General features: G+C 41.4%; 1 protein-coding gene across 4 annotated transcripts in view; it reads right to left on the bottom strand.

Annotated features, from left to right (window-relative positions):
* Positions 1–1,292: 1,292 nt before the first annotated feature.
* Myo5a (myosin VA) overlaps positions 1,293–24,982 on the bottom strand; it is a 152,932-nt gene continuing 129,242 nt past the window's right edge. For all 4 annotated transcript variants that reach the window (XM_076937882.1, XM_034509251.2, XM_076937881.1 and 1 more), the window contains 8 exons: positions 23,272–23,418; positions 20,858–21,012; positions 15,691–15,780; positions 14,028–14,178; positions 11,848–12,130; positions 9,653–9,827; positions 7,388–7,468; positions 1,293–7,110 (listed from right to left, as the gene is read on the bottom strand). In XM_076937882.1, the coding sequence (XP_076793997.1) occupies positions 6,958–7,110; positions 7,388–7,468; positions 9,653–9,827; positions 11,848–12,130; positions 14,028–14,178; positions 15,691–15,780; positions 20,858–21,012; positions 23,272–23,418 (1,235 nt within the window). In that variant the 3' untranslated portion in view covers positions 1,293–6,957. The remainder of the gene's footprint in view (positions 7,111–7,387; positions 7,469–9,652; positions 9,828–11,847; positions 12,131–14,027; positions 14,179–15,690; positions 15,781–20,857; positions 21,013–23,271; positions 23,419–24,982) is intronic.

The following is a 24,982-nucleotide window of genomic DNA, read 5'->3' as shown; positions in this document are numbered from 1 at the left end:
GGGTGGATCCCTGTACAGGCTCGGCAATAAAGCCCTGCTGGTTCCTTTGCTGGAGAGGGCCTTACTTTGCAAGTGTATTCCTCTTACCTGGGTCAGGTAGCAAACCTGTGTCCACCCTTTTCACAGTGCCACCCCACTGTGCAAAGCCATGAGGGACATGTCACACTCTAACCCTGGCATGAGCCACATGCTCATATTTCCTCACAAGTCTTGGGAATTGTTTTTGTCTGGCTCTGATTTTTTGACAACATACTGTAGCACATCTGGGACTGCTCCTTAGTCAGCTGCACTTGGGTCTCAATGTCCAAGCCCATTATCTCAATGACCGTGCTTTGTCTGTTTCCACCCTCCCTATATCCAAGCCCGTGTGTGCCCGAGTCAGCTGTGGCACTTAGCGTCTCCCCACATTGAGAAGAGCTGAGCTTTATCAAGGATTCAGGCCCCAACCCATGGAAATGTGAAGACGTAGGCCCTTTCCATGGGCCTCAGGAATAGACTTTGTGTCTCTTTCTTGAACACATTCAGCCATTAAGCTCCACTGTCCTCAGCACTGCCACGAGTGTACATTGTTTTCTACGCTGGGAAAATGTCCAGTCCATTTCCGGTTCCTCTGAAAGGATAATTCTTCAGGGCAATGGCTGACATTTATCTGATTACACAGACTCCTCTTAGCTGACTCCTCTCCAGTTTGTTCACAGAACAAGACTATGTATTTCCTTGGGTTAGGTGCTGAATATAATTCCTGCTGCTGCATTTCTGGGGCCTGTTGTGGTACCTTGGAAAGGAAAATCCTTGATAAGTGAGGCCGATGAATGAACTTTTCCTGAGGTGGAAGAGGGACAGTCTGTGGGAGAACTTAATACTTATGGTTCCAATAATGACTACAGATGAGACTATGTCAGATTGTTCCTTCTCTAGTCAAAGGAGTGTCGCATGCACATCCCTTGACTTTTATCCTATTCTGTACATCTGTCTCTTCTCCTACTGCATTAAAGCTGAACTTTTGACACAAATCTCCTTTAAATTTTTGGAAGCCCAAAGTTCAAGTTCCTAGATTATATTTTTCTGCCAGAGAATCTCAAGATATGCAAGCAGCCACATCCCCTCAGCTGTCTGGCTGATCTGCTTGCTTAAGTGTTTGCACTTTCCACAGTGTTGTTCTCCATACCTGTGGAGAATGAACACACTTCAGTTTCTAAGACCCCAGACTATACTTACAACAGTTATTCTTCAGAGTAACAATTTGTTTTGTTGTTTAAAACTGTGAAGTGGGTTTACAGACAAAGACAAAGTTTCTTTATATCCTTATCTTTATTTCAACAGTTTTCTACAATAGCTAGGAGAACACAGCACTAATGACAGATACACACTAAGCACATTAGACAGCTATAAATTTAGAGCATAAATGTCATTCTGATATTGTTTTGGCTTTCCTTTTAGCAGTAGGTAATACCCAGTGAAAAACTCATGTTTCCAAGGCTTTTGTTGATATGAGGTGAGTTATTAACATTCTACAAGATTTCCTGTGTGATACTCTAGAATGGGTTCAGTTTAGATCTGGAGAGGCTTGGTAATACCTCTCACCTTTCAGTGTTTCTGCTTCCGCAACTAACCACTTTGCAGAGATGAACTGTGTAGATCAAGAAAATTCTTTCTCCAGATCCAAGGAAGAAAAAGATTTGAAAACTGCAACGTCCCATTTACTGTACTTCAAAGGCAGGTGCATTTCACAATAAATGCTAAACAGTTAAAACAAACCCACAGTATGTTAAATGCCATGAGCTCATCTGTGCAACACTGCTGGAACAACTGGAACGTTCCAGAAACCCAAGGGAATCATTTACTTCAGGAACCCACAAAAGAACATAATTGTGGATCATAATCACAACACATACCCCACTTAAAGGAGAAATCAGCTTTTGTGGGAAAAATGACGGCTCACATGAGTTAGAGAGGCTAAGATTTTATTACACACAGCAACAATAAGTTATTTGAAACTACTAACTCTGGAAAACCCATGGGGATGTATTAACTTTCCAAGCATTAAATTATACACGGAAATTTCAACCTTCAAAAACAAACCTAAAACTTCTCCAACTATTCCAAACAATATCACAATGCCAAGAAAATGCTAGTTGCTTTCAGATATGTTATGAGTCTAATTCTACTCATTAAGTTAAGCTCATGAACACTTTTTTAGGAAACCAAATTATAAAATAAAGAAATGTATAAAATGCATTTGGGAGATGTTTGACATGGTATCCTTTGCTTTTTGACCTATTGAGAAATTGACTATAATTCTAAAGTTAATTTAGGTACTATAATGAATTAGAAATTAATGTAGCTACTTGTTTTTACTCAGCCTTTTACAGTAGGGCACATTTACATTTTATAAGGATGTCCATACAAAGTTTTTAGAGTTGTATTTTTGCCTTTATTAGAAAGGGTTAGTGAAAGGCAAGACGCCCACAGATACACTGACTTCCGTCCTGCTCCCACGCATGCTAATTTGCTTCCTGTTACCGGGAGTTGCACTGACCCGGAAATATTCCTAAAACTAACATTTCATTGGTTGCTTTATAAATTCTAACCTCTGGTTAGAAATGGCAGTACACAGGTAGCAGGAGATGCAGGAAGGGGAGAAAGAAATACGTGGTTGGAAGCCACACCCAATCCAAATCCTTACAAAACCTTGAGAAACATGGCAAGATATCCCTCACTGAGACAAGCTCTGGGGAACGTAAGGCAGCTCTAAAAGGGAAGGGGCAAGGGTTAAGGCGGCCCTCACAGCACAGCCTGAGAACAAACTACAAAGCACTTACCACAAAATGCTTGTGGTCTCAGCATGCATGCCCACAGCACAGCTCCCAGCGCCTCCCCTGCAGCCTGCTGTGGCACTGCCAAGCTTGCACTGACTCACCAATGGCAGACAGCCCCAGAGAGGGAGGTACTGAGTGTCCTGGGTTCCTCTGTGCCTCAGACTAAAAAAACTAGAGAGTTCCCTGTAGGCTGGTAGTTCAGCCGGGGGCTCTCCCAGGGAAACCTCAGGGTTGTGGAGAGTGGCCTGCCTTGCCTCTTCACATCTGAGGTTTTCACTGCTTCCTGCCCTTCTAGTTCAGACAGCCTAACTTGAGAGTCCACACCCTGTCAGGGAGTACTGGTTTACTACAAAAGGCAAGCCTAGTCACAGCTGGTGCTGTAAGCACTGTGCTCTGGCCTCCCAAGAAGTAAGTTCGTCCTCATCATTTGTCTTTTCTCACATGCCAATAAAGACGAAGAACATCCTTAGTAGCCCAGGGCACCCTGCAGCATCAGGAGAGACAGGACAGCCTCTGCCTTACTGCTAGAGGGCAGTGTTTCCCCCAGCAAGTCACTGACCATACCACTGTCCCAAATTATCATCCCCAATGATTGTGGGAGCTGGCTCCTGTGGAGGCTGTGAGGAAGTGAGGTAACAGAGGAAGAGTTGCTGGCGTGAAGCACATGCATTATGGGTACTATTTCTGTACTACTTTCAACAGGACCATGCAGCGTCACACACGGACATTTGCTCTTCTTCCTAATAGGCTGATATTACCCAGAGGACCCTTGACCACACCTCCTGAAGAACTCTTAACTGGTGACTGTGTGTGTATGAGAGAGAGAGAGAGAGAGAGAGAGAGAGAGAGAGAGAGAGAGAGAGAGAAAGAGAGAGATATTCACTCCATGTGGAGTTCTCAGGATAGTGGCAGCTCCTCTTTTCCTACAACTGTCAGAAAATCAATTTCTCACAGTAATCAAGACACCGAGACCTGAAGTATTTTCATAGCCTTCTGTATACACTATTAAAGAGTATGTGTATCACACACACTTGCTTACCCATAGGAGTCTTTCTTTAGGTACTAAAGTGAGTCAACTACAAAGCAGGTCATGTAAACCGGCACAGAGCTACATCTCCTATCACCTGGCTTTGGATTATACTTCTGTACATTTGCTCTCCGAAGCAGTGCCAGGTAACATGGAGCTCAGAGCTCTAAAGGAACCACCAAGTTGTCCTTTGTGCATTTTGATTTGTGTTTATCTTTCCCCCATTTTGAGTTAATCTAAGGCAGATTCGAGCCCTGGGCTAAGAAAAGCTGCAGGAAGGGAAGGGAAAGGCTTCTCTCCTCACTTGGATGCCAAGGGAGTGAGCTACATGTGCACAGGGAGAGTGGAGGCTCCTGGGAAGGGGCTACAGCAGGAAGACCTGCTGTGCTATTGTGTCTTTCCAGAGCTCCTTTGTAGTCCAAGCATGCCACTGTGGAACTGTGGAAAAACCACATTAACATTAGTGATCATGTTAAGGAGGACAGAAAGGAGGACAGGCCTGGAGTGTACACAGAACACCAAAGGTAAGTCCCATGCAGGCCAGCCAGGGCCACAGAAAGCCATCAGCTGGTAAGACAGGCAGGGGAGAGGCTGGGTGTGTGTTTGAAGCTGGGAGCGGATGGACGGCAGAGTGGAGGGGAGTGCTCCTCACTCAGCCCGAAGGACCCCAGTGAGCACAAGCCTGCTGCCTCTCTCCTTAACAAAGCAGTGCACACAATCACCATCTGGTTCTGAGCAGCTTGAAAGAGTTTAAGCTTGGAATCATAGACTCTGAACTATTGTCAATGAAACAGGAGAACCACAAAATGGGGACAGCTATAGACCAGAAGCCCAGCTCTTGATAACAGAGAAACGAGAGAAAGTGCTAGAAACCGTAGGGCATAAATGTCTGAAGTAGGAAAACGGGGTTTCAGGGAAAGTGGGTATGGCAGCATGGTCCTGAAGACAAGACTCAGGGTATGCATCAGCATCCCACTCAGGACTAAGCTGGGAGCAGGGTGTGGGCGTCCTGCCAGGGCTGAGTGAGGAAAGACAGCCTACACATGGCTCTGTTTGCTCAGCAGTTCTTCCACCCGCTACCCCTCTCTGCTGTCTGACACACTCAGTACTAGTGAGACTACTTTAAGCATTAACTGTTTACTGAAACAATACTGAAAACCCAGAAAAACTGAAGATGCTTGCTTAGTTTTAGGTTCTGCAAATAAATAAATGTACTGGAACTGAATAAAGAGTTGAGACTGTAGATCAGTGATAGGGTACTTACTTAACACACATGAGGCCCTGGGTTCAATTCCCAGCATTACAAAAACCAAAATTCCCTAAACAAAAAAAAAAGTTTATCATGTAACAAAAATTACTTAAACTAAGTAACTTTCAAATAATAGAAATAATTAGGGTGTTTTAAAGTACCTAAATGATGAATGTTAAGAAAATATTGTGGCTACATAAACTTGTGACTTAGTGTATTAACCCTAGGGAACTGACAAGCACTAAACACTGGTCTTTACAACAGGACAGAGTAACTGTGACCCCTTTCTCTAGGAACCAAGCATGAGTGAACTGTAAACAGGGAAGTGGCTGGAACAACCAGTTGTCCAACCCTCTTACTTTATAAACAAGGACATTCAGGCTCCAGTAAGATAACGAACAATAACTGCTGTTTAATAACAGTATTTATCATTGACTTGAAACCATTTAGATATTGCACAATATTTAAATGTCACTGTTATAGACCATCTTACAGTTAAACTGTACAAATCGGTGACTGTAATTAAGAAACAGAGGAATGAAAGCTAAGAATTTGCTCTTGCAAAACCCAAAGGATTTATTATATAAGATTTCAAGAAAAAATGGAGAATATGCTTAATTAGAATTTCATAATGAAGACGTACAGAATCTGGGTCTTACTGAACCAAATCCTCTATAAAATTTAATAGTATCCTTATATTTCTTACATAAATCTTCTTAATGTATTTATAATATGATGTTTTTAAAGTATCCAGTGGTATCTGAGAACATTTATAGAGGTTGCAACACCTAAACCCTCTGAATTATAATGATTTATTTATATGCCTATTTTGAATAACTTATAGGATAATCAGTTTCAAGATCTTAATCATAAATATTCTGATAGTCCTTTCTAGATAGTGACTGAAACTGACACTTAATAAATTAAAAAAAAAAAAACTCAACAAGGTTGAATATACGCATGGCAAGAATCAGATTTGGGAACTAAACATAAGTTAACTTTATACAAGACTATACCATGATATGATATCCATACAGGTAACTTAACGATGTAGTACACCCTGATCAGCAATCACATCAATAGCCACTCTGTCTAACTCTACTTCCCCATGTCTGCTACTTGTGCCAATGAACCTGTGGATAACTGCATATAATCCAGTTAGAACTGATCTGATTGAACTGTAAACAGAGCTGATGGAAGAGAAGCTTATTTTGTAGTGCCTAGTAAGACTATCACTTACATCAGGAGACAGCACACAGCAGCCATTTAAGATGCTCAGTCAGCTACACTACAAACGGGCAAACAGCGTCTTTCACATCGCTATGCCGTAGTGACACAGATAAGGAAGTTACTTGGCCAGTTACTTTAATGTTGCCCGTTGGTTTGTTTATTTTTGATCCAGTTTGACAATATCAACATGATTGGCCCCTAAGCTGCTATGATATGTATTCAGTGATTTTCTTCAGTTCTTTGTGCCTTGTTCACAACAGTTCATACATATGGGATTGTATTCCGTATGCCACTTAAATGCAGCACTAAAGATCTAAACTAAATGCTGTCAGCTGAAGGCACACTCCTTTTATCCTTCCCTTCGCTTGTCCCTGCCACCACTCAGCTGTATGTAAACTCAGGGTTTCCAGCTGATAAGGAATGAATGTCGCTTTAAAGGTAAACAGTACAAGGAGTGTCTTCCCAAACCAAAGGATTCGGGGAGTGGGGGTCGGGGGTGGATTTCCAGTTAACATCTTCTTTTAGAGATAATCAGTACTTTTTCTTTAAAAAATGTATTTTCAGTAACTCACTGGAAACAACTGTTCATATTCTGAGGAGAAATGTGTTCTCTAGGTTTTCTTGGGCAGACTTCAGACCCGTGCAATGAAGCCCAGGCCCAGGCTGGCTGGGATCTGGATGGTTTCTAGGGCCAGGGAGGACGGGTTAAAGGGGAAAGTGACAGGAAAGATGTGTTTTGCATCCATAAGCAGCTGCGGAGAGTCTTTCCTGTCTCGTAACCGCATCTGAGAAGATTAAGAAAAAAGACAAAGAGGGTATCAATCCTTCCAATTTGTAAGATATTTTTCTACCAAAATTTCTATTAAAAATTTAATAAAAATGTTAGTTTTTTGATTAAAAATATTTATGGACTATAAACTTATATAAAAAAGTCAATGCACTGCAAAATAAGAAAAATGGAAAAGCAAAAAATAAAAACACAAGTATCCTTTCAAAAATATTGTGAATATTCCATTCAAATGACCATGTGGTAAATCAGTAAGAAAGAAAATAGCATTTTACCTGTATAGTACGGATAAACGAAACAGAGACCCTTTCTTCAAACTCATTAACGGGTGTGTACAGATTCAGCACTTTGACGATCTGGAGAGATAAAGAAAGGGTAAAGACTATGTCGCAAACAGGCTGGCTCGTCATGATCTGGTGGGTGGAAGGACCTGCTGTACCTCCCTTCAGTTTTATCTGGGGTGGGCTGGGAGACAGGGAAGGAGAAGCTGAAGGGCACACTTGCCCTTGTGTTTGAAGTTTTACAAAAATGTAGTCATATAACATTTTAAGAAGAAAGAAAATCAGAAAACCATTCAAACCATAAAATATAACACGGAGACAAGTGCCCCCATTTTATGCTCTCAAGCTATGATGGCTACACATGTTCTGGGCCACCACTGAGCTACTTTCTACACCTTCTGTCTTTTGATATTTTTATACAAACAGAATGAATTCTGGTAATGTTGCTCTGCAACTTGCTATCTTTACATTAAAGCATATATGGCCATATTAAAATAAAAAAATTATTATTCATTTTAAACAATCTTGAAAACTCATGTTTAGAAAAGAAAGTTATTATAAATGAGTAACTAAAAAGTTAATAAGTAAATTAAAAATAAAAAAATGGTCATTTCTCCTTTCCTCTTATGATATTGGAGGGCTTGAGACAGATCTCTATGTACCTCAGGCTGGCCTGGAATTCACTATGTAGCCCTAGCTAGCCTCAAGAGAATCATTGTTTATGTAAGGTAGAACTGTTGTTTTGAGATGTGGTTTTCCTATGCAGCCCAGGCTGGTCTCGATCTTGCTGTCCCCTTACATCAGCGTCCATAGGCGGGAATTACAGCCTGGACCACCATGCCCAGCCTCGTTTTCAAGTTATTGCTTAAAGCTGTGCTAACACACTAGTTATCACAGTCACATGTGGTTATTTACATTTAAATTAGTTAAACAGAAAGTACAGGACAATGCCAACCTATAGGCAAAGAGTACGGTAAGCACCAGAGAGACAAGGAATAAAGGTCTGTAAGTGACACACCTGACTCAGGAGTCAGCCACTCAGAGACACGGTTTAAAGCTGCACAAAGGACTGTTCACTAACACTTGCCAAATAAATCGAGTGACTAACCAAATTAAAGGTCGACTTAGTTCTTTGGGGCATGTAGTAATGTTAAGTGCTAGAGCACATTCTCTAAAAGCTGGAGGACAGGAAACATCTGTCTATCAGGTTTCCCCATTGTGCCATTACTTCCTGTACTTGGGAGAAATGGGGAAGACCTCAAGACCATTACCAGTATTGAAAATTTCCGCTCAAACGTAAGTTTACAGCAACGATTTCTGTAAATTTCGTCCGGCACTAAGAAGCTATGAGTGTGATTCCAATGGTTTTCCCTGAGTGAAGTGAATCACACTGGCTAGAGATGAAATAACCAAAGAGAACAGCCGGCACTTCTGAGGCCTTCCTTTGACTGCTGCTGTCTCCCCTAAAACCATTCCTGTCCTGGCCCTTCCTTAAGTTCAAGGCTGCTGAGTGGCACCTCTCTGAAAAGGCTATCTTGTAAAGCTTCTTGTAAAGCATTAAGAACAGAACCTGCTACAGTTTCTTGATGTTAGCTTCAAGTATTTCTTTTTTCCCTATCAAGCTGTAAGCTTGTGAAGGTGGAGATTTCTTATTGTTAACTAAAGTGATTACCTCCACAAGTATGATACTGTGTGACGAGAGTTAATCACATCTAGGATGGAGAGAGTAAGAATTATTTTGCATATGTGGGCAGCACCACAGCATGCATGTGGTCAAAGGACAAGCCTTGGGAGTTGGTTCTCTTCTTCCACTCTGTGGGTCTCAGGGATCACGCTCAGGTCATCAGGCTTGCCAGCAAGTGCCTTTACTGCTGGAGCCATGTTACTGGCCCCAAATAGAAAAATCTAAAGAACCATTAACTACTGAATAACATAGAAATAACTTCATGCAACCGAATCTCCACAGAATATATTCCTCACGAGAGCAGGGACTTTTGTTTTTATTCCGGGTTGTATTACAGGGCCCAGAACATTACAGAGTACTATGCACTTTCTCTTTGTTGAATATTCTGCATATGACTATGAGCAGCACTGAAATTAATTGATAATAAAATTCCCTCTCTTCCAGATTTACATTGACAGTATCTTCTCTGCCAAGGAAGGAGGTCAGTGAGGAGAGAGGAGGCACGGCAGGCCTGACTTCTCTGAGCTCCTCTGGGAAGGCTACTGTGGTGTGCTACCCGTGGAGGGCTGCAGTACCTGGGCCGTGGTCAGGGCGTTGCACATGGAGCAGATGGCTTCTGCGTCATCATCAGTTTTCTTTTTCACTTGCAAAAGCTGAGCGGCCTGGATAAGAGGTTCCAGAGTTTCCTTGGCCCCACTGTTCATTAGATTCTTGTCACGTAGCCATTCTTCCAATTGACTGACATTGTACCTATGCCAAAAATAAAAAGAGAAAATGTGAGAGTAAGAGAGAAATGCAAATTTGCTGAATGCTGTCATAAATGTCTTAATTTTGTGTATGTAGCCTTGTCAGTTAATGTGACAGGTAGTATTTTTATTCAATTTTCTAAAACTTAATCAGCTGTGCTTTAACATTTATCATTATAAAGTCATGAGGCTTATAATCGTAATTATGTAAGACGGAATGATAAGAGACTGCAACTCTTTATTGAAAGATGGAAACAAAGTCCCCAGAGGAAAAGTTATTAGACTTGATAATAAACAAAACGGGATATATCATGTGACTCTGTCCTTATTAAATAGTTGCCTAGAATGTACTTCTGGCTTCTGAAATTCAGGCTCCCTTTGCAGGGTAAGCCTCTAGATTCTTCATGCACTCTGTCTTTCTTAAGAAGATTCCAAAATGGGTGACTGAACACTCTGATGCCCCAACATATGTCCTGTACTCAAATTTCCCTAGGGAAGGGCCCTGACAATGGGGACAGTGGCCTGAGAAAGCCTAGAGATAGGAGAGAAGGGCAAGGGAACACCCTTGGAAGAGACAAACTCCACAGTTGCTAGGGTTTGAAGAGGTGCCCAACTATCTGACAGGACATTTCAAATGAAGTTAAGGCAGATGGACACATGGTCAGAGTTCAGGCTTCAGACAGACGGAGGCATCACGATATGAAGATGCGTGACTGCATCTGGGTGTAGTGGCACACATTTGAGAGCTAGAGCAGGAAGATCTGGCATTCAAAGTTATCTTTGGCTACACTGTGAGTCTGAGATCAGCCTGGCTACATGAAACCCTGTCTTAAAAAAAAAGTCAGACAACTTCACAAAAAGTTAGAATCTCTGAATGGAGGTTATACCTTAAAGTGAAATACAGGTAAGAATGGTAAATATAGAACACTAAAGTTTGCTAATAGTAACTATAGATTTTTTTAGAACCCCCTCTTCTTCTTCTTCTTCTTCTTTTTTTTTTTTTTTAGTTTTTTGAGTCAGTGTTTCTCTGTGTAGCCCTGGCTCTTCTAGAACTTGCTCTGTAGACCAGGCTGACCTGGAACTCAGAGATCCGCCTGCCCCTGCCTCCTGAGTGCTGAGATTAATGATGTGAACCACCACTGCCTGGTAAAATTCCTTTGTTTTCCTCTGGTGAGCATGCCGGATGAGTCAGAATAACCATTTGCTCCCCAAATTCAGTTTTGTTACACTAATGAGGCAATGGTGAGGATCAGTGCATGTGAAATTTAGTTGCTGCTGGGCATGTGTGGTGCATGCTTGTATTCCTAGCTGAAGCAGAAAGATTGTGGGTCCAAGACCAGTGTCTCTAAAACAAACAAGAAACTAAAATAAGTGAAAAATGGAGCACAGTTTATCTTCAAGTTCAAGTGTTAGAAAATGATCTCTTTGGACCTATTATTTTTCTTTAACTTAAAAATTTAAAAAGGAAAAAAATAAGTGTTTGGTCGGGTATGTGTATATGTACTATGCACAGGCAGTGTGCAGAGAGGCCAGAAAGGGAGTTGTAATCCCTGGAATTGGAATTACAGAGAGCTGTGAACCACCCTGTAGGTGCTGAGCCTGACCAGGGTCCTGTTCAGAAACAGTAAGTGCTCTTAACCACTGAGACACTTCTCCAGACCCTGTTGGTCTATTCTTATTTATATTCCTAATATGGAAAGATATTTCTAAGAGCAATGACAAAATATTATAAAATTTCATTTTTTTCTAATATTTTCTTATTATGCAATCAAAACAAGTAAGAAAGGAGAGAAAACTATACATCATAGTGTATCCTGCACATCTCCAATCCTATAACAAGGCAGCCTAACAGATGAGTGGGGTTCCTCCTGAGCAACGAGAGCCCAGCCAGGCCAAAGAACCGGCTCTCTACCAGTCCTTCCCTTGCTGTTGGCCACGTGGTATGGCTTAGAAACACGTCATCGTCCATCAACAGGTAAGCAGGCCCGTGACGAGAGCCCGTCAGACGCGCTGGTGTCGCTCACCTGATCTGCATGCCTTTGCTCCAGGAGCACATGTCCTTACGCAGCAGGAGGTTGTTTAGGGTGATGGCACCCACAATGTAGAACATCTGCTTAACCACCTGCTTGATTAGCTCCGGGTCCATGCCATGCTGACACATGACTGAATGGAAGGAGTTGAGCTGCCGCAGGATGGAGTCCAGTGTGTAGGTGCCCTCGTCTGCGATACTGGAGGTTCGTTTTCTGAGCCCCGTGGGCTTCACCCCAGATACACCCTGAATTGTTTCATGCTCTAGCATGCCTGAGACTGTAGAAATATTTTAAGTGTTAAGATAATTCAGAGGTAAGAAAACTCTCTCTCTCTCTCTCTCTCTCTCTCTCTCTCTCTCTCTCTCTCACACACACACACACACACACACACACACAGACACAAATACACACACTTTAGAAAATGAATGATTGGAGGATAAAAACAGTGGGAGAAGGAACTGTCCCAAGAATAAGCCTTTGGATTTTAAACTTTAATGAAGTAGTAAGTTTTTTAAATGCAAAAATCTCCCACAGTATTAAGTAATCTTACTGCTGTATTTTTTAAAGTAAGCAGCAGCTTTGGGATGGCACTTACATGTGGTATCTGAGAAGGTTTTGAGAGTGGTCAAATAAGTGTTCTTTGTGTTTGATCTCAGACATTAAAAAAAAAGCCACAAATTCAAACAACAACAACAACAACAAGAAAACAATAACAAGACAGTAAGAAAGGCAAGGCTTTGGGAAGCAGTCTTGGAGAAGGCCTGTCAGAGCTGATGGATGGCATGGAGCTGGAGAGCTGAGTGCTCGCCCCCCCCCCCCCCCCCAACCTCCTGAGGTCCCTACGCTGCAGTGAGATGCTGGGATAGCCTCGATTTCTCCAGACTTAGTTTCTGTTCTTGTACTGCTGCCTCACCTCTCTCTCAGTGTCTGGCTAGTGCCTCCTTAGAGAGCTTCTGACATGTCTACTCGGAGATGCCCATTCCCTGCCTGGGAGGCCCCGGAATTCAATGACTATGCCTGGATTGTTTCTCTGTTTCCTTGTGCTAAGCTCAGCTCCCCACAAAGCCTATACTAATTCAAAGCATTGGTTGTTGCTAGTAAATGACTAGGAGACAGAGACTGAATGGGACAGCTTAGAGGCAAACTATTTCTTCAGTCAGTACACGCAGGCAAAGACAGGAAGGATTGATGGAGCCTGGTTGTTGCCTCTCTGTTACTTCCTGCGTTTTGGCCAATCTACAGTGTTTTAAATTTACAACTTCTAATGCACAAGAGAAAAAAATAACTGCCATCTCATATGACCTCCTCAGACTTTTATGTCCCTAGCTGTTTTAACTACCGTCCTCTGAAAGAAAATGAAATGAGCAAGCTCACTAAGGGAGGTAAAATGTAGAGATGTGGAGAACGCCTGGTCAAGGGAAGAAACTAACACAAGCCTGAAGTAGTGAAGAGCCTCTAATTTGCCTGGAGATAACAGTGTTTGGTAACTTGAAAAAAAAAAAAAAACTCCACAAATTTTCTACATTAAAAATTGCCAAGGGAATCAGATAGGACAACATATAAATGGCAATCGGAATGAGTATAAAGAGAGGTGCATGGGGTCATACTCCATTTACATATGTAATCAGAAGCACATGTGCCACTCAGCCAACAGAAAATACTACTTTAAACTAACTTGCCTTAGACATTTCCAGGAGATATACCACACAACATGAAGTGTCTGGTACACACCTATGTAGCAGTTCTTGTTGCTACAGTGCCTTCCCAGCCATTTTACTGTAGACTATTAGGCAAAGTACAAACCTATCCCAGCCTCCTTGGTTTTCAGTGTTCTCCTACCCTATGCAAAAGTGCCACAGCAGCTGGACATCCTTTTGACAACTGGACAAAGGGGCAAAGTCTATTGCTGGAGAGAAGACAGAGCTCAGTCCTCAGAGAGAGGATGCAAACACGGATTCTAGTGCTTCAGTCACGTGGAGACTGATCTTTCTGGTCTCCACATGAGCACAGGCCTGTCACGTGCAGCACTGGTTTCCTTTGCCAGCCAGCACTGTGATGCTCAGCCATGCTGATGCTCAGCCACGCTGATGCTCAGCCACGCTGGTGCTCAGCCATGCTGATGCTCAGCCACGCTGATGCTCAGCCACGCTGGTGCTCAGCCACGCTGGTCTTACCTATCATGGGCTGGAGGATGCTCTCTAAGACCCTCACAAGCTGTTGATAGATCTGAATGGCCAAGTCGCTCAGTACTTGCCGATACTCAGCGAGGTCGAAATTGGTGAGGCAGTGTTCATTCTGTCGAGACGTGTTGTGTTTCATGAAGCCCTAGAATCAACACAGTGTTAGTGGTGCACAGGAAGCCAACACTCTGTCCACCTCACTCTGCATCCTGCTCAGCCCTACCCAGTGCCAGGGCCACAATTCTCAATGCTGCTGCCTGGGTTTTCACTCCTGCACCGCCCTCTTCTGTTTAGCTTTGAATAACAGAGGACCTTGGCAATCTGTATTTAAGGCTTTCTAATAGCAAGATGGGGAAATTTAACTTAAGAAAAGAACATGTTTCATTGATAAAACAGCAGGTCTACTGTCAAACAACTAAATACGTAATTGAAAACACTCTTTAGCTCTTGACTCTTTAAATACATTACACCCAGAGGAACATGCATAAACTTCTTGATTAGACTAGTTTCTTTATGAACTAGAAAATAAATGAACTCTATTATTTTATTCTAACTCATGGCATCTACACGACGATTTTAGTTAGATCTTAGAAAAATCTCTCAGTGGCACTGGTTTAAAAGGTGAGCTCCCCAGAAAAGCAGCCTATCTTCCAGTCACTTCCCCAAGCACACTGCTCACTGGCCCCATCTAGCAGCAGAGCAGCTTAGTGGACAATGCAGTCTAAATGAGGGGCCAGTAGGATCTCCTTCATGGCCATTCTCAGGATTCTGCCTCCTCAGGTCCACCTTCTAGGTGTCCTGCTCATATTTGTATATCCTGTCATCCTGCCATAACAGTCCTTTGCTCTGCCTGCCAGTGAATACTACTGACAGCTTCTCTGCCTGCCTCCCTGACAAAGGATGGGGTCAGGCAACAGGTCTCCAAGATGTGCAGATGCAGAGTCACAGCTCTGCTCCTTATGTCAAGAGGTTACAGACTAATGGATGAATCTCACTGAGCCTTATCTGTAAAATGGGTTTACTGCCAACTGCATGAGATGTTGTAACAATCACATGTCAAACATATTCTGTATATCGAGTACTGTTAGACATATAGTAAGCAGCTTTCAGTTATAATCAATAATTTAGTTTTGCACTTAGCTAAACTGTATCAAACAATAGATGAGTATGTCACTACAAACAAAGATACATATATGATCTCTTTGTTTTCAAAACGGGATTTCTATGAGTAGCTCTGGCATCCTTGAATTCAGAGACCCAACTTTCTCTACCTTCATACCCAGATGTATATATAATTTTTTTGTTGGTCGCCTTTAAGGTATTGTAGTTAGCCTAAACAGATTCAGTTCTTTAAACAATTCTATATCCCAATCTTAAACTCTACATAAGCCACCACAACATGTTAAGAAAAAAATTTGTTTTCTGGTGATTATTCCTTGATTTGTGCTTGACTTGTTTCTGTCATGCTTTCTTTAAATGCTAGGAAGAAAGAAGCCACATCGTCACCCAGTTCACCAGAAGACAGCAAACACCATCGAAGCAGTGCACTTCCTGTTTGGGGGTTTGGAAATTAACATTATTCAAACATTTTTAAACCTTCCCTTTAAAAGGTCAAAGAAAGTACAACATGCTGTTTTTACCACTAAGGTTTTCTTACCTCTTCTCCACTATATTGCTTCAAACAGTGCAAAAACCGACATGTGTTAGAGAGCCAGAAGGAGACAGTTTCAAAATCGTCACCTCTTTTCTGAAAGAGAAAATAAGTCTAAATTTGTCTTATCCTTAGGAGAAAAGCTAGGCAGACACAGAAGACCCACTTCTTTACAAAACATCATAAACTACGACACAAATGAACCAGAGTTTAGTTTTATGCCATTGTTTACTTCAGTCTCCTGATGTTTGCTACAGTTCTTGCCTTCAGAAAAGTATTCCCGCTCAGCTAAAAAGGATCAATTCACAACTGACCCAGACAGACGCACTTGCTTGGGATTAGTGAAGGAATCAGTAAGAGCTAAAGGCACAAAGGACACAATCATTTCTGTACTGAAGAATATGAAAAAGAGACTGGCAGCCTCAAATGCAGCTTGGATTAAAACTCCTGTCACGACACAATTTCTGAGCAATGAACCAGAGATGGAAGAGTCCCAAACTGAATAGAGAGGGAAAACTGGTTGGTTCTTGACCATAATGGCATGAGTGCAGACTCAAAAGATTCTGGTGCTGAGAGGGTTTCTGAGAGGTCGCACAGCAGACACGGTGGAGATGGCTAGGAGGTTGTGAGACACGGAAAGTCATAGAATCATCATCTGTCTATAGTTTGCACAAGAGTTACCTGGGATAGGTGCCTAGCATTAAATAACCATTAAAAAAAAAAAAAAACCTGAGGAGTTTTTTTTTTTTTTTTTTAAAAACGATGTGAGAGGCTATCATCTTTAAAAATGATTTATGGGTTAAGTGTTTACTGCATAAATATGAGGATCTGAGACTGGTCCCCAGCATGCATGTAAAAGACTGGGCGTAGCAGCTTGTAATAATCCCAGAATCGGAGGCAGAGATGGGAGAATTCCTGAGGCTTACCAGTCAGCCTAGCCTAATCAGTGATTCCCATGTCCCGGTGAGACAGCCTGTTTTAAAAATCAAGGCAAGTAGTAATCCTAGAAAACAACATTTGAGTTTGTTTTCTGGCCTCTATATAGAAATGTGCATGCATGTATGTACACACATGTACAAACATACACACTTTATATATACATGTATACATATACACACATAAAGAAATATATTTAATATCTGTCTATTTTCTACATATATATACACACAGATATATTTATATATATTTATATATATACGTAGGTGAACTCTCTCTCTCCCTACATATTCATCTTTCCATATATTTATCTATCTACATATCTATCTCTAACTCTGGTGTAATGTAGCCTAGAACGGCTTCAGACTCACTGTATAGCTGATGTTAACCTTCAATTCCTCCCTCTACCTCTCAAGTGTGCCTCTCTACCTGGTTTAAAACAATATTGTTTCTTAATGGTACATCAGAGCACAGTCTGAATTTACAGAACATCTGTCTTTAATCCTGGTTGTCACTTTATATAGAATGAATGTACTCAGAAGAGAGTATGTTATGTTAATTTCTTATAGGATCTTTTTTTTATAATAAAAATTTACATCTTTAAGTATGTATAAAACACATTATAAACCCATACATTTTGGAGAATATTTTTCTGAAATGACATTAAGAAAAGAATCCTCCAATTTAGAATTTTTTTTAGTTTAGATAGGAGTTCAGGTCTCTACTTTGAAAAAAAAAAAAAACCCTAGCTTTAGGGATATTGCCAGAATTAAATAAAACTTTATGATATTCCCACACATATCACCCCATGGCTTGCATACAGGTTTGACCAAGAACTTTGATTCTTCACAGATGTGAATTACATCTGTTTTGAGTGGTGGCTCTGGCTGGGCTGGCAGAGAACATCTTTATAGATTGGAAGGCAATGTCAGTCAGAGGCTGTTCTACAGGACAGAGTCACTGACCATCTTTGGTGGAGTCTAGACAAGTCCAGTGGCAGAAAGCCTCAGAATAGCCCGACAGGAAACTTATAATGATACCTACACATTACTAGTGTCCTTAGCATCACCAGAAACCAAACCAAACATAAAATCCAACCAGACAAAAGCAAATAAAGGTAATTACAGAGAGGACTTCATAAACAACTGTATTACCACTGCTTCTTTTCATCCAAGTAGGATGGGCCTCTTTGACCATCACAGTAAAACACTCTCGTTATTCCTAAGTACACTTTCTGACAACTTCAAAGTGTTTAAAACTGAATAGCACCTCTCTACCAGTTAACTAGATCAAGTTTCTCAAGGTAATATTTTTATAGTGAATAAACTGTATTTGTCCAAAATTATATTTGAGTCACAGAGAAAATGAAACAAGCTCAATTATTTTTAGTTTTCTCTTTAGTAGATAAAATGAGCTGTGAACTAAAAACTGTATGGATTCTCAATATGCCTTAGAACAGTCACACTACTGTTAGGATTGAACCAGGGTGCAGGACAGACACCTCAGTTCACAGTGTGGGCATGAGGCAATACATACTAATTTAAAGTGGAATGCAAAGGGTACCCTGTTGTGGCAAACATTCTTCTAAAATCAACAGCTGAGATGCAGTGATGGCTGGTCAAATAGATAAAGAGATATTACGATTAGGTTGAGAGAGGGGAAAATGTTTAAAATCTGTAAGAGTCAACTTAAGAAATAGTGAACACACAGAAATAGTGTTTCTAGTATCAGTATGACCAAAATTAAGAGATATACTTAGAAAACACTCATGATTTCTAAAAGTAGAGTCTTCAGAAATCCCACATATTGGTAATTGTTGTGGAACAGAATGACAGAGAACAACTTTGCAACAGACATGGAGACCAGCACTTGTTTGGGGTCACAGAGGCTTGGGGCAGGAAGGGGAGCTGGTGTGCAGTGGTGAAGTGTCAGGAGGGAGGGTGACACAGCCCACAGACGGACCATGGTGATGGCTGCATAGCAGAGTCACTGTAGATCAACAGGTAGAAGGAGTGAGATGTCAAAGTTTATGTTCTGCATATTTTACAACATTTTTTTCCTTTTTTCCTCTTTTGAAAATGGGTTTTTTCTCCTCACATAATAGATCTGATTATGGTTTCTTCCCTTTGTATTCTTCCTAGGTTCTCCCTACCTCCCCTCTCTTCCAGATCACATCCCTTTCTGTCTCTCACTAGAAAACAAGGTTTCTAAGAGATTATAATAAAATACAATGAGATAAAAAAAAAAAAAAACCAACAAGCTAACACATTGGAATTGGACAAATCAAAGTAACAGAAGAAAAAAAGAGCCCAAGAGAAGGCACAAGAAACAAAGGCTTATTCAGTCAAACACTCAGGAATCCCATAAAACCACTAAACTGTGTGTGTGTGTGTGTGTGTGTGTGTGTGTATCACCTGATGCAGACCCGTGCAGGCTGTGGATATGCTACCTCAGTCTCTGTGAGTTCACATGAGTTTTGGTCATGTTGATTTAGAGAGCCTTGATTTCTTGGTTTCCTCTATCCCCACTGGCTCTTATATTCTTTCTGAATCCTCTTTTGCAGGGTTCCCTGAGCCCTGACAGAGGGGCTTTTACAATACAAATGTTTAAAGGCCCATTTAGAAGCAAGAGAATTACTAAATCTTCATCCTAGGTGCTCTTATTACTATGTTGAATAATCAGAAGACAGGTGCATGGAGCACATCTTAATTTCTTACAGAAATACTGAGCTAAAAAGTTAGATGTGGGGCTAGAGACATGGCTCAGCAGTTGTCCTGAGTCCAATTCCCAGCAACCACATGGTGGCTCACAACCATCTGTAATGGGGTCTGATGCCCTCTTCTGGTGTGTCTGAAGACAGTGACAGTATACTTACATAAAACAAACAAGTGAACGAATCATCTTTAAAGTTAGATGTGTTTCTCTAGTGCAGTGGTTCTCAGACTTCCTGATGCTGCATCTCTTTAATACAGTTCCTCATTGTGGTGACTCCCAACCATAACATTTTTGTTACTACTTCATAACTATAATTTTGTTACTACTATGAATTACCATTTAATATCTGATATTCAGGATACGTGATACGCAATCTGCTAGGGTCAGAACCCACAGGCTGAGAACCAGTGCTCTAGAGTCACCATGCAGATTATGTAAGGTAAGTGGCTACTGAGTTAAGAGGCTTCTCCTCCAGCCTTCCCAAGCCTTTATATACATATAATGCTTACGTCTGATAAGCATTTCTATATTTTCACATGGAACCAGGGGCTTTAGGTAACAAGATAATTCATGGGATGAATTAGAGAATCAGGGAACAAAAATTGAAAGAAAAAATTTAATGCCATATTAGTCATCTTTTTATAAGAATAAGCCACATATTGAAGTTGACATTCTCTCAAGATCAGCATCATATTCTACATATATGGACCACATATAAGTATATATGTAAAGAATTGATTTCCACAAAACACTTAAAACTCATCCATCCATCCACCCATCCACCCACCCACCTACCTACCTACCTACTTATCTACCTACCTACCTATCTATCTGTTGAGCCAGGGTCTCACTGTTAAGACCTGGCTGGCCTGGAATTTGCTCTGTAAGCCAGGCTAGCAACTCATAGAGATCTTCAAGATATGTGCCACCATGACTGTCTTTGGCTGATCATTTTAAGTTTGGTCCCAATAAAACCTAAAGCAGATTATTTCTGTCTGTGAAGAATTACTTTGCTATACAATTAAATGCAATGATATCAAATTCATTTTGATTACTGTCTAATCTTAATCTGTTCTGAAAAAGGCATAATGACAGTGTTACATTTATGACAGGTCCCCAGCAGTGGTGGCCTTTGAGAGGTTGTGGAATCCTTAGGAGAAAAGGCTTAGCTGGAGGGAAGGGAGCAGACCTTGACACTGTAATCCAGCCACATTTCTGAATTAGTCTTTGCTTACTGCTCCTCTGCAGTGGGCTCATACCTCTTGAAGCTCTGAGCCCTCAAAATTATCCTTCCTCCCTCAAGTGCTTCTGTCAGTATTTGGTCACAGTGACGGGAAAGCAGCTAACACAGAGGGTCTAGAGACTGTTTCCCACAGTAGGAGCTTGTAGGTAACACTGAAAGGCTGAAAGGGTTTATAATAGCAACTGTGCCAAGTCTAAGGAAAAAACAGTAGAACAAGAACAGTAGAAAAAGAACAGCCTGTCAGTAACAACCTTGAGAACCGCAGAATGTGGAACTGACCTTCAAGACTTTTTTGATGCTGTTAATTGTTGATGTCAGCAATGACCTTACTTTCTGATCATCGTTCAGGTAGTCGGCATGACGCACACACATAAACAAGATATATGCTGGTAAGCCTGGAATCAGATTGACAGCCACACCACGTGGCTTTAGTTCTGAATAAAGAAAAAAGGAAAAACAAAATTATGTAGCCCTGAAAGTCTTTGTTAGGCATGTTTTGTGAGATGAAAGCACAGCTGTGTAAGAGCTCAGTCATTCAGAGCAAGCTATAAAAAACAGTATCTTAACAGCTCATTAGGGAAATTATTGACTATGGGTACATAAAGTTATATATCCTGCCCTGACTTTTCCCTTGAAGTCCAGCCTTATTTATGAACTGTCTTCCTGATGGCTCTGCTCAGGCATGTCAAACCAAGCCACTCCCAAGTCAGGTTCTCCATTCCACGACATCTGTTCTACTAATGGACCCCTCTACCTTCAGTTTCTCAGGTCATAAACCTCATCATTTTAAAATTCCCTACTTTCCTTACCATGTATCCAACTTATCATCCTGTTAGTGCTCCCTGCAAATTCAGCCAGAATCTAGCTGCTTCTACTTCTACTCCCCAGTTAAGGACATTATCACTTCTTGGGTTGCTAGAATAGCTTCTTAATTGATCTCACAGATCCACCTCCTAGTCCCAGATAATACTAAATATTATAGCTTCTTGCTTAAGAAAATGCACATTAGACCATGCCAACTTTGTTCTGAGAATTCTCCAAAGAGCTTCTTCACTCACTTATAAGATTCCATACCTGAACTGTGTTCCATACCATCTAGCCTGGTCTTCCTCAGGCTCAGCTCACTCTACCCCAAACAACTCTCCTTGTTGTTTGCTGAACATGCCATGGTTCCCACCTAGGACCCAAGGCCCAGGAACCAGGGCCTTACATCCTTTCGGCCTCTGCTGTTCTTTCTTCAGACATAGGCACAGCTTGTTCCTATGCTCTTTGGCACTGTCCGCGGTACATCCCATTAAGTTGTGTTTCCAGACAAATCTCTACTCTCTATCCTTTCACCCTTTAAACCACAGCCCCTAAAACCTTTTTGCTAAGTGATGATCATATTGAAACTGAAGCTCTCTGAAGCTCTCTGTAGTACTAAGCTGAATGCCACAAGGCTGAGGAATGTTAAATTAGGTGGAATTATCAATCCCATTGCTGTCACCATGGTAGCTGGGAGGCGAGAAGGCTTTAGCTCACTACTACTCAGGGTCTCACACACTTGGTCCGTATTCTACTCCCCGAACATTCTTCCTGGAGGCTCACAGTGAGGCCTTCTCCCCCGAAACGCCTCTTCTACTCCCTTTTCAGGTATCTCATCCTTTCCATTCTTTGCTATATTTTTTCCTTGATTATTTTTTCTTCCATATTACTGAAGTGTTTCCCTAAACAATTAACCATAAATATTTCTAGGGAATGAAAAGAGAAATTAAAAAACTTAAACTGCTTACAACAGTGGCATTCAACTGGTTTGAATTGGGAATCCTCAAGACATTTCCAGAACAGCACTAGACTTGGCCCACGCTCCTTTCCCTGGACACTTCAACTTATTTCATTTGGGGTAAGCGACTATCTTAAGAGCTTCCTGAGTGGGCCGAGGATGCGGCTCAGTATCTGTCTTCTATTCGTGAGGCCCTTGGTTTGCTCCCTGACTCTGCCAAAACACAACTCACACATACTGGTCTTAGCACGTGGGAGGTAGAGAATGGAGAACTGTGGTTTGCTTACATAGCATGTTCTAAGCTGACATGGGCAATATATGAGATATTGTCTCAAACGCAAACCAAAACACAATTTTCTGAGTGATCTTAACATGAAACAAGAGTGGATCGGCTTGGCTTCAGGGGAGCCTTACAGATGGATCCTAGAAACATGTTGTCCCACACTGAGAGTGAATGCTCAGTAAGGACTCCACCATAGCACTACACTGCAGTATGAATGGTGACTCAGACGTCAGAGCTGGGCTGCCAGTGGCCCCTGTCTATGGCCTTCAATGCTGAGAAAGCCGAAGCTGGACAGTAACTCCCAGGAGCTTATGACAAGCCTGGACGACATGACAGGATCACTGTCTCAAAAGAAGTGTTAGAACTTAGTTTTTTAAAAGATTTATTTGTTTAGTGTGTGCTGTGTGAGGGCAGGGGACAAAGTGTGTCCAAGGACAACCTGCAGAGTTTGTTTTCTCCTTTCATAATAGGGTCCTAGAACTAAACTCAGGTCATTAGGCTTAGCAACAAGCACCATTACACACAGCCATCTCATCAGTGAAGAAGATAATTTAAAAAGATTATTAAATCAGACTTCAAACCCTCTTGATGAGCCTTTCTGGCACTGCCCTGGCTGAAAGGAATCTTCTCCATGTAGAAAGCACTTGCCTAGAATCAGGTTCTTAACGAGCTTCTGCTCATCCTCCCGCTTGTACTCCAGCATTCCTTGGAAATCCTTTTCTTTCCGGGGAATGTTGACTGGCCGGATAGGCTCATCGATGATCTGTCCCGGAGATATGTTCTCCATCTGTCCCACTTCAGGAGAAACAAAAAAGGAGAGAAATGTTCATCAGGAAGGAAAGCTGAGAGGGCTTCATGCTCTGTGGAATAAGCGGACTCTGTGAGAACTGAAGCTCCTCATCTCTGCCTTTAGCTGCTCACCCCCTTTAAGATGATTTTCTCTGCTCAGACTGGGTGAATAGCAACATTAAAGGGTACCTTTGCTCTGACAGTCACAGACCCTGATACACAGGTAGTAACATCAAAAAGCTACCCAAAAACCCACCTGCGGGTGGGGAAGGCCCAGAGCATATAGACACATTCCGCAGGATGGACCAATCCTTGCCACTTACAGACAAGGGAGGTCCTTGCTACCTCATTCCTCAAAGGCCAATCAGTTTAAAAGTCACACTGTTCCACCAATCATATTGTGCCTAGTCACTGTTTCCCTAGTTTACCCCCTAAGCTGTATAAAAACTGCCCGTAACCTCAACTTGGGGTTCTTCTTGCCATCATGCAAAAGAACCCCAGTGTACTGGATTATTATCATCATTAAACCTCATGTTATTGCAAAAAAAACAAAACAAAACAAAACAAAAAACAAAAAAAAAACAAAAAACAAAAAACTACCCCAAAACTGGCAAGGGTTTTTGTTTTGTGTCAGATGTACTTTGTAAGTATCCACAGTACCCAACATATACAATTTAACGTATTTGCTACAAATCTTTTCCAATCAAAAGTAGTTAAACACATTTAGACTTTTGCTTGCAGAATGGAAAAAGAAGGTAAGACTAGCAGAGCATGCCTGTAATCCCAGCATTTAGGAGACAGTCAGGTGGATCAAGTATACAGGGTCATCCTCAAATGTATAACCAGTATGAGGTCAGCCTCACTACATGACACCCTGTCACAAAATCATGCAAACAAATGAACAAACCTCTCAATAGAAATGAGACATCCCAGAGGGGATAGCAGAAGCATTATTGGGTCTAAGAATCCAATATTTAGTGATTAAAAGCAAAAGGGCATTTACTTAAAAGTTATCATTATCTTGAGTTCAAAGTATCAAGATAGCCGTTAAAAATAGTGCTTATTAGCATTAATTGATGTGAAAATGTCTAACATCAGGTTTATAAGGCCTCATAAGGCTAACCCCTTTCTTCTGATTACTTCAGACATGTGAGGACAGCTGAAGTCTCCTTTAGAGGGCTATGTAACAAGACACCATCTCGGAAGCAGAACACAGGCCTTCCCCAGATGTTGAACCTGAAGACATCTTCTTGAATCTCTATAGCTCTGAGAAGTAACTTTCTGTGAGGACCACATTTACAATGCTTATAAATCACCCAGCCTGAGTAGCACAGACAGACTGAATCAGCTGTCACTCAGCCCAGCGCTCTAATATGGGCATCCTTGTAGATATTGCAGTATTCTATTTTTCTTTTCTAGATTCTTGCAAACTCCAAAGGAAAATATTCCTTAACTTTTTTGTCCTGAAAAAGAAAAGCCATTCAAGAGTTTCTAAAAATTTGCCCTTTCTCTCCAAAGCACCATATTTAGCCAATTTTTAGACCATTTCTTACAAGTAGAAAAATTCTGG

This window comes from Arvicanthis niloticus, chromosome 7 (genome assembly GCF_011762505.2).
Source record: "Arvicanthis niloticus isolate mArvNil1 chromosome 7, mArvNil1.pat.X, whole genome shotgun sequence".
In the NCBI taxonomy this organism is placed as follows: Eukaryota; Metazoa; Chordata; class Mammalia; order Rodentia; family Muridae; genus Arvicanthis; species Arvicanthis niloticus.
Note: the sequence above shows the minus strand (reverse complement) of the source record. Positions and strands in the feature narration are given on the sequence as shown.